This window comes from Nilaparvata lugens, chromosome 6, assembly GCF_014356525.2.
Source record: "Nilaparvata lugens isolate BPH chromosome 6, ASM1435652v1, whole genome shotgun sequence".
Classification (NCBI taxonomy): domain Eukaryota; kingdom Metazoa; phylum Arthropoda; class Insecta; order Hemiptera; family Delphacidae; genus Nilaparvata; species Nilaparvata lugens.
In genome coordinates, this window is record NC_052509.1 from 13,344,809 (window position 1) to 13,355,612 (window position 10,804).

General features: G+C 35.7%; 1 protein-coding gene across 1 annotated transcript; it reads left to right on the forward strand.

Moving 5' to 3' along the window:
* The first annotated feature begins 3,623 nt into the window (after positions 1-3,623).
* On the forward strand, positions 3,624-10,421 carry LOC120351986 (myosin-2 heavy chain-like). The gene is made up of 3 exons (XM_039431353.1): positions 3,624-3,627; positions 4,166-4,379; positions 6,809-10,421. The coding sequence occupies exons 1-3, from the start codon at positions 3,624-3,626 to the stop codon at positions 10,419-10,421; spliced, it is 3,831 nt and encodes a 1,276-aa protein (XP_039287287.1).
* The last annotated feature ends 383 nt before the right edge of the window (positions 10,422-10,804 follow it).

Here is a 10,804-nt window from a genome sequence, read left to right on the forward strand (position 1 = left end):
TATAGGGTAGAAGTGGTAGTTTTGCATAATTTTGAAAACCCCTTAAAAAATACCCCTTTTTGAAATTTCGTAGCACCGGAACCAAAAATGGTAGAATCCTGCGCAACCACTCAATTTATTGGAAATTTTATTCTCTTTAATTTTGTCAAGGATTACTTTTCTTGAGAAACTTAAGGTTCACGAGATAAAATGGAAAAATTAAAAAAAGTCCGAAAATTTGGGGGGGTTTTGGGGGTGAAGCAGCCCTCTGGCGTGTCAGCAAATTTCAGATTAAAATCCAGCGCCCCAAAATACATATTATAGAACCGTCGAGAAAAATTCTTTGGGAGCTGTTTCCTGAAAAACGACCACCCATTTGACTGGACTATACAGTGGGAGCGCGTCTAATTATTGTAGCCAGATTCGATGGTGAACTTTGGTGTCAATTTGTCTTTGGTTCAATTCCTACTTCATCTACCACGTTCTTGTAATTTCTTGTAAATTCTAATAATTTTTAAATGGTAGGTAGTTATTATTACCTAACTTTATAACATTTTATTGCAGAAGTGCATTATTTTAATTTATAAATAAAATTTCACTTTAGAAATTTTCATGGTCACTAATCTCTAAAATAAAGGAAAATAGTATAATTTTTAAGAATAAAATTAGAATTACAGTTAAGAACAACCATTTCAAAAAATATTTTTTTTATAAATAGACTAAATAGATGTTGATAGATGTTGATCTTAAGTTGATAGAAAATCATCGACCGATCAAGACATCGACTTTCCAGGAATCGAGATTTCGACAACTGCATGTTGCATGAAATTTTGTTTATAGGTTAGGTTTAGGTTGAGGTTTCCAAGTGTATTGTTATTTTATTAATTAGCTGCATATCATATAAAAGTAAAAATGATTATATTTATTTCAATCTAAATAAGTATGGGAATAAAAGTCAAGTTCAATAACAAATTCCTTAACGATCTCGTTCATGATTGTAATTCTGGAATTGTACTTGAAGCCAACCGTACCAAATATGTGAACATATCACCGTTTCAGTTACAAAATTTAACTGGATTTATTCGAGAATATTTGGATTCACTGGTGGCAACTTATGATCCTGAGTAAGTATATACCAAAGTAATTCTTTATTTGTCATTATTTCTTGAATTGTTATTAGCCTAAATATGAATATTTTTGTTGGATCTCTTGTCTACTTTCCCATGAACTTTGAACGGTGGTCTAGATAGGCCTAAGTAGATAACAAATAAAAATTTAATTTTTGGCAAGGCAATGTCATGAAATACCAGTAACAATATTGTACTAACATAACTACATTATTCCCAATAATCTATTCCACAAAACTTAGAATACCCACACTTAGTAATTTTTGGCAAGGCAATGTCATGAAATACCAGTAACAATATTGTACTAACATAACTACATTATTCCCAATAATCTATTCCACAAGACTTAGAATACCCACACTTAGTGTGGGTATTAAATGAAAGTACTTAGGCTACATGTACCGGTAAGCATTTTTCTTACATTGTACCGGAAACCAGCATCATCATTTAAAAAAAAGCAAAGTAGGTAGTTGCTATTTAGAACGGTACCTAGTCTACGTGTCGCAGGTAGTAGAAACTACAAAAATAAAGCTTCTGTCAAAACAAGATTGAAGCATATTAAACTTGATTTCTCGAGGTAGTCTGCCAAACAGCACTTGTGAACAGACTGACCAGTTAGGATGTTGGCAAATAGAAATCTTTTGTCCAGTCTGTCAGGAGTTTTTAGTTAAAACAAGAATATTAAGACTAATCGTGATCTAAACTGAGATAAATCAGCTCATGGTTTAAACCAGGAATCAGGTTTCCAAGTAGAATCATCAAATAACTTCCAAACTTTGAAATTCAATTGAACAAATTTTCAACTTAACAAGGAGAATAAAAGAATTTCATACAACCAGGCCCCGGGCTATTAATGGGCAGACTGGGCATTTGTCTAGGGCGTAAATAAGAGATGATGAATATAATTTAGAGAGTCAAAATACCCACTGAAAATATCTGACTCAAGATTCAAGATTTTCAAAAATACTTAGAACAGAACATGTAAATATAGCCTAATATAGGCTACCGGAAATGTAAATAGTAAGAAACATGGAAATTATAAGCTGGTATCTGTTTTGAAAATTTAACGGATAAGATTTGAATACTATATACTCAACTTACTATCAACCTGACAAAGTTAGGCTGCATTGCTTAAAGCTTTATTAAAATTATCATTTGAAATGAAATTTCCAACATTTGATGAAATGAACATTGCTCCGGAGATGCTTCAAGGTGCAATTCCATAGACGCGTCTCAAGATGCGGGGCTATAAGCAGTCGTATCAAGACGCTTGGTTAGAGCACATATAACTTATACGTTCATTAGATTCGATGATTCAAAAGATATGAATAGTACAAGCAATATAGTAGCCAACACTTCTAATTTATCTGTCGCCATAACGTTAATACAGCATAAAAATCCAACGAGTCATCGAATCTAATAAATTTATAGGTTATGTGCTGTAGCCGTAAGGCTGTAATAACGCGTCTCGAGCTGCCTGCTTATAGCCACGCACTTCATGACACGCTTGCTTATAGCTCAGCGTTTCGAGCGGCGCGTCTCGAGACATGCCTCTAAGGAATTACAATTTTACAAATTGCACCATACTGTCTGATGGTGATCTGTTGCATTTAAACTTGAGTTTCATGTAAAACTACTCGAATTGAAACAATTTAGCTAGGAAAAACAACATTTATTTTCTGTTTCTATTCCTTCAATTCATATACAATAATACCTATGAATCATTCAATTCAATAATTCCTTATTGTCATATACAGTGCACAAGAATACATACATAAATTTTTTAGGCTATAGGACTAAAAATCAGTTTACAAAAAAATATATATATTGCATTATTAACCAAGAATATTATCGCTAGGTCATACAAAATTTCCAAGTTTTGTAGAAAATTAGTAATTCCGTTATACAAAATCCCGAGCCATCGGTCGACGACTGCATCGCAACCGTGCCACCATTATTATTTAATAACAAACAACCACCAATCGATGGCCAAAAAAACTATACAAAATATAGCCTGTAAAATACATCATTGATTTGCACAGACACAACAACAAAGAAAATAGTCACACATGAGTCTTGGACTTGTGTGTGGGACGAGTACCATTATACTGTGATACTTTGTGACTTAAATTGTTAAGTAGAAGTTATAGAGAAATAAATTAATACAACCTTTACAGATTTAGAAAGAAGAGCAAAGAACAAACGGCAATACAAGAAAAGAGGAAAAGGAATCATGTAGGCCTGTGAGTTAGTTAAGGAATTAGTGAGTTAGTTAGGATTCCATACTAGAGCTTTTATTTTATCTTAATCAAATCTTAATCAAATCATAATGTTTTTTTATGTTTCTTTTATTTAATTCTTATTGGAAAATACCTGTATCGAACAAATTTTCTGAGTTATTGGCACCAATTCCATGCAGCCAACCATCAATGATTCTTTTATAAGCAAGCAAACCTACCGTTGTCTCTATTATTTCTGTGGATGGTGCTTTCCTCAATAAAATGCTGGAGATGTAGAATGGGTTAGTGCGATTTATTGATTTGCCAATTCTGGGGACCTGTAATGCCACATTTGCAGAGCTTCTTGTACTGTAACTATGTGCTACCTCAGTTACCATACAATCCCTGTTTTTGTACGTGAATACAAGTACCTTCTTCATATAAATCTGCCTGACAGTCAATGATTGGGAATACTCAAAGAGTGCCTCGGTGGGATATTGTCTCTCCAGTTTCAAGTTGGCCTTGATTATAAGCTTCTGTATTATATGTAAAGGCTCCAGTGCAGTTCTAACTGCTCCTCCCCATGCAATAACACCATAACTCAAGATCGACTGAACATGAGCAAAATAAACTCTTGATTTCCTGTTTGTTCAGGATAAAGCTTAGCTGATGAAAAATATAAATCATTTTCCTAAGCTTACGTTGCAGACTAATTATGTGATTCTCATATCTCAGGTTAGAATCTATTATAACTCCTAAAAAGATGTAACTCTTCACCCTGTCAATGAACTGAATCACTATGAAAGTACCCAATATTATAATAATAATATTATTATTGAGAACCAATTTTTGTTATAGGTGTAGTGAACCAGAAAAGTAAGGATCACGTTGGCTGTCTGGTGCACCGGGTGTTCAACGTGACCATTCCAAAACCGGACGGCGATGAGGAAGAAGAAGAAGTGTGGAATCGTACGTCGGTCGGACAAGATGTCCGCTTCAGGGTGGTCGCTTTCGACATGACCTTGAAAATACCATCCATTCATGGACAAATATTGTGAGTATTAATATTTATATTAGAAAAGTTGATAAGTTTGAAAGTTTTACTCACTCTATCCAGACTCAAATCGTAGCGGATTGTAGTGGCGGATTATCCAGTCGCTTGTAACTTACGAATTGAGTCAATTCCTTGCTCATTGTCTCTAATGCAGTTGGCAGTAGCTATTTGAAATTGAAATCTCCATTTTATTCATGTCAATCTTGAATAATATTTACTCAAGTATAATAATATTTGAGTTGATAATTGTATAATATTTGGGAAATTTTGCACTTTTCATCAAAATTAAACGTGTGCTCATTTATGTTCATGCTACTCTACTTCAACTTGTAACCTCATTCTATTAAGATGGTAGGTTATGACATAGAGAAACAATAGCGTAAGTAGATATCCCATGGTATAGTGCGTTTATGTCGCAACTTTTACTGTTATCTCAAACCGATTATTGTCGATTTTTACTGTTTTGACCGGGTAAGAGTGTATGAACGGCTGGTATGAGAGACTACCAGCGTTATAAAGCTTCACAGGAAAGAACTACGTGGACTATCATCTTGAGATAACATGAAAATTTGCGACATAAACGCCCTATACCATGGGATATCTACTTATGCTATTGTTTCTCTATGGTTATGTAATGCGTTTGTGCGTTAGTAATGGATAAATGATGATGATGTTATTAGGAAATTTTGTTTTACATTAGAAGTGGACAAAGAATTGACTTCTTCTTTGCTTCTCCCCAGTGTGCCTTTAAAGCGTTGGGGTAGCCTCAGTCTATTTCCTCCATGATTCCCTATCCATCGCCATTCTCTTCATTTCTGGAAGTCCTCTTCTACGTCCTATCTCCTCAATCCGATCCTCATATGAATACCTTGGACATCCCACTGCTCTCCTTCCTTGCACTCTCACATTAACATACTGTTTTGTCTTGCAATCATCCTCCATTTGCTGTACATGTCCATACCAGCCCAACTGCCTCATTTCTATCCTTTCACTGACATCTCTCATGCCCACTTCTTCCCTTATTCTAGTATTCCTTACTCTATCCCTTCTTGTATTTCCAACAGTTTTTCTATGGCACTTCATTTCCACTGTCCTTATCTTGTTTTTGAGAAATGATTTCATTGACCAACTTTCACTTCTATACAGCAGGATAGGTTCAATAACTGTCCGATATATTTGATTCTTAATCTTTTTAGCAAGTTCTCTTTACCCAAATATACAATCTTTTGTTGCATAATAGGCAGCAGCTCCCTTTCTCACTCTGTTGAGCACCTCCCTATCTATTTTCCCATCCTTTGAAAACACTGTACCAAGGTATTCATATTTCGCCACCTGGTCCATCTCTCCCCATCTACCATAACTTAAACATTTTTTCTCATTCCCTTCGACACAACCATGATCTCACTCTTCTTTAAATTCAGAATCATTGTCTCAATTTCAACTCCTCTGCCCATTCAGTTAGACTGCTGTAACTTTTCTCTTGTGTCGCAAATAAGGAAAATATCATCAGCCTACAGGAGAGCTCTTGTGCCAATTGGCCTCATATTCCAGTATCCACAAAGAATTGACTTGAAAAGTAAACTATGAAATCAATTAACTTCAATCAAGCACTTATTAGTGAATAAATTAATCAATTTAATATCTTCAATCAAGCACCTATTAGAGGATAAATCAATATTGACAACTGACATCAATTTAGTAAAAAATAGTGTGACAATTTCAAGTATTTTCATTTTTCAAGTCAATCTAAACAAAAAGTTAAAGCCGATTCAGCTCTTTAAAATTGGATTTTGCTTGATTTTTTGTTTTTCTCAATTCTTAATTATTTTTATTTGCAAAGGGGCCAAAAACATAAATACACTCTTGGGCAGTGAATTTCTTAGTAACGCTCTGGCTGTTGTTACAGTAGTTTTTGTTAGAGTTGTTACAGACTACTAACTGTTGACGAGACACCTAACTAAAATACTAAAAGTAAGGCCAGATCAGATCACAGATCAGACGTCGGGTAGAGACGTGGCGCGGACTCTGACGTGGTGGAGGCGTGGCGTATGCAATGGTTATCAGACGGACGTGATAGTGGCATGTTTATTAAATATTATTCAATTAAAAAGAATTTATTATGTACGTTCTCATTTTGAACAAGTGGCTAGTCCTTGTATGCCACGAGATACAGAAGTGGCATGGCGAAAAAGTGTCCGCCCTGTCGCACGTTCATTCTGTGTGAATTGGACCTTACTTTTGGTATTGTAGTTCGGTGTCTCGTAAACAGTTGGTGTGGCATGAATAGTCCACATGCAAGTTACCAAGATATTCACTCTCAAAGAGTGTAAACATTTTTATGGAACCCTCTGTAATGTGAATTTGATGCAAGAGTTTTGTTTCGTCTCATTTATACTTGTCTGTTATCGCTCATCAATTCTATTTTCCAGAGACTCATCAACTCGACAATCAAGCAATGCCTTGGATGTGGATCATTGCTTGCAGGAGGCGTTGGGTAGTCAGAGTGAATCGGTGACAAGTGATGAAAGTGACAGTAAAAATGACAATCTATCAAATTCGAGTGGGGTTAAATCACAAAAACCAAATGTTGTGCAGGGAATAGGTTCTGAAAATATAGATAATAATAGGTTGAATGAAAGTAGTTTATGCAAAGCTAGTCTGAATACTGATAGAACGTCTCCATCATCCAGAAAATGTGTTGAAGATTCAAAAAATAAGAGGAATCACTCACTTTCATTGTCACTCAGGGAAGCTAAGGTTGTAAATACTGAAATTGATAGTGATAATTTTATTCCTCCTTCACCCGTGAAACCGTTGAAAAGGTCAATAAACGTTGAAAAGGTCTCGAAAGATGTTGATAGCGAGAAGAATAAAGAAGGAACTAATTTCTCCAACGATGAATTTGAGAAAACTGAGGAAGAGAAAAGTGCTTTCAATGTTTCAACATCCAAGATAACTTTTAGAACCAGAAAAAACAATCTATGGAACAATGATGAGACGTTCGGCAATGTTTCAAGTTTTTTAAAGAACTTGGATTCTCCCCAGTCTTGTCTTCGACGGTCGGAGTCTCCCTCCAGCTCGAACAATTCTCCCGCGACTAGTGACAAACACAACAGATCGGTACGATTTAGTTCTCATGACAGTGTTCTAAGATTCGATGCAAATACTAAAGGTTTAAGTAATCACACCTCTGTAAGAAACAGCATCACTCAAGAAGAATCAAAATCTCGAAATTCGTCTGGGTCTCCTAAAAAAATGGAAGTTCCTGAGAAAAAACTGTCAGAAACCATCAAATCACCTCCAAGATCAGCTAGTCCCAAAAAGGTTTTGAAGTCTAACATAACCTCTAACGAAAAACTTGGAGAAATCAACAAACCATCATCTGAACATAGAAAATCATCCTTGACACAAACCATCGTGTCAAAAAGTTCCGAATCGAGGAATAGTGGTAAAAATGCAGATTCTGAATCGAGCTCGGATGATAGCTTGGTAGGAATGTCAGAAAATAGGAAATCACCTTTGACACAAACTATCCTATCAAAAAGCTCTGGGAATGTTAGTAGAAATTCAGAATCCAATTCGAGTTCTAAGGATGGTTTGGTAGGGTTGCCTGAAAAAAGAAAATCCTCCTTGACACAAACTATCTTGTCAAAAAGTTCCGAATCAAGGACTATTGGTAGAGAATCAGATTCTGAATTGAGTTCTGATGATAGCTTGGTAGGAATGTCTGAAAATAGGAAATCACCCTTGACTCAAAAAGTTTCTAAAAGTTCTGAAAAATCGGTGAATGCCGGTAGAAATTCAGAATCGGAATCGAGTTCTGAGGATAGTTTGGTAGGAATGTCTGAAAATAGGAAGTCACCCTTGACACAAACTATCGTATCAAAAAGTTCTAAAAAGTCGGTGAATGTTGATAGAAAACCAGAATCCGATTCGAGTTCTGATGAAAGTTTGGAAGAAAATGAGGGAGTATCGCAAACCAGATTCATGGATTCCTCTATGACCGTTGGAGAATCGTTTAAGCATACTGGTGTAAGTACAGATTTTGATTCAACTTTCTATGAAAAACTCGAAAAAGAAGGTAAGCGCAAGGAAAGACCATCAGATGAGACAAATAGTTCGGATACACCTGAAAATTTAGATTCTGATGAGAAAATCGAGAGGATAAACAATAAATCGCCCAAAAATGTTAAATCACCGGTAAAAGATGTAAAAACCCCCAAAACATCGCTCACGCCCAGGAGAGATAGTGTGAATTCTATTCCAGCTTTAAAAGTTGATGAAAGCTTTGAAAAGAGAAGGAAAATGTTTTTGGAAAACACAAAATCACCTGAAAAACGTCGAGACGTCTCGATAGTTACTGAAACGCCAGAAAAACTAGATTCTAATGAGAAACTAGGACGACTTGAATCGGTTGGAGGTTTGAACACTTCAAAAAATGATGTTGCAACGGCTTCTTCTGATCATGGCAAGAGCAAGAGGAAATCGAATGAAAAAGAAAGACAAAAGCTCATGACTGATGACAGTGAAAAAGGAGAGGCTCAAAACATGCTACCTGATGAAACTGATAGTAGAATTAGAACTATCATTGATGAGAGAAGCAATGCTAGCACCAAATTTACAAGTAATTTAAGTTCTATCAAAAGCAGACATTCTGTACCAGGATTCAATTTAGATGATGAAACTCCTAAAAGAACGAGAAGGGATTCAGAGAAACATGATGATGATGATAGGAGGCGTGTCAGTGGAAGTAGAATCATGGAAGTTCAGAGTGCAAACATCATTGATGAAAGAAAAGGTATGTTGAAATCCAGCAGTAAATCCCCCGTTTCTGTTCACAAGGCTCATGATAGCTTGGAAAGAAATAGTATGTCAAAGGAAGGGAATCAGGTAGATTGTGGAAGAAAAGATTCCATAAAAGTGAGTGATGGTGTCAATGTTAGAGTTGGCAGTCCCGAAAAAGCTATTCGTGAAAGAGCCGCGTCGATCTGTGAGGAATCAACCGCGACGATGCTTTTGAAAGATGCATTCTCGAAATTTTGGGGATCGAAAAATCGAAAATCGAGTGGAGCAAAAGTGGTGGATTCGGTTGATGCTAGTACAGTTGAAGACTCCAATCAAGACACCGATTTGGATCAAACTAGTAAGAAAAGTGGTAAAGTCAAGCGCAAGTCTATTGAAGCCATTGTTAAACCTGCCGAAAATCTAGTCAAAGATGATTTTGGGAAAGAAACGGATATGAAAAAGAACATAGAAAATTCGACTAGAAAAAGTTTAGAAAAGAAGCGAAAATCTTTAGATGGCAATGTGAAGTCTGCTGAAAACGAAGCCAAAACTGTTAATGTAAAAACTTCCAGTGAAGATGAGAATTTGGATGAATTGATTAGAAAAATCGAAGATGCAAAGCGAAAGTCTTTAGATAGAAATGTGAGTACAGTTGAAGAAAGGGTACCTGAGAATGCTTCTACGTTGAAAGATACAAATCAGAATGCAGATTCAGACAGAATAGCAATCAAGATGAAAAAGAAAAAGAGTAAGGAAAGAGAATTGGATAAACGAAAATCGATAGAGGAAGAAGTTGGAATCGAAGAGAATTTGAAACAAGAAAATAGGGACTGTTCTTTGATCAATTCATATCAGGACACAGATGTAGAGAGATTGTCTAAAATGGGAAAGAAGAAAAAGAAACATAAGGACAGAGATTTTGAGGATAGAGAATCAGAAGATATTCTTTTGAATGAAAATATGAACTTATCTTTACAAAATTCTAAAGAGGAAGTTGATTTGGAAAAAGTATCTAAAAAGCCGAAAAAGAAGAAAGAATTAGATGTTGGAAAAGCAGAAGAATTGTGTGCAACGGAAGAATGTGTAGAGCAAGAAATCGTGAACAGGGATTCATCTGTACAAGATTCAAATCAAGAAAGAGACATGATTAAAAGAGTAAAAAAGAAGAAGAAACATAAAGAAAATGAGAAGACAGAAAGAGTGTTGGAACCTTTTACCACCGAAAACGTAGAAGTATTGAGAATTCTTCGTTATTAAGAAATCAAGAAGAAATGGGAGGAGGCAGTAAGCAAGGAATACATTTAGAGAAAAAGGAAGATGGCTTGCATAAAAAGAAGCATAGAGACTCGCTCGGGTTGGAAGGATCTCCAGGACTGGTGATGTCTCCTAAGCAATTGGTTGTTGATGGCTACCTGAGTGATTGTAAGTATTCGAAGCATAAATCGAAGAAAAAGTCCAGTTTTAAAACAAAACGCGATGGATATGCTAGCGATTTTGAAGTCAACAAACAAGAATCAACAAAAATCGATGAAGACTTGAAAAAGAAGAACAAACTGGAGAAGGTCAGTAAATTCCAAGAAAAGAGGAGAAACTCCACTTTGATGGCTATGCTACGGACTGTCATTCATCTAGGGATAAGT

Bases quoted from the DNA above. Each gene is read 5' to 3' on its own strand.
- LOC120351986 (XM_039431353.1), top strand. The intron at 4,380-6,808 runs GTGAGTATTAAT...TCTATTTTCCAG, and splicing joins TCCATTCATGGACAAATATT to AGACTCATCAACTCGACAAT.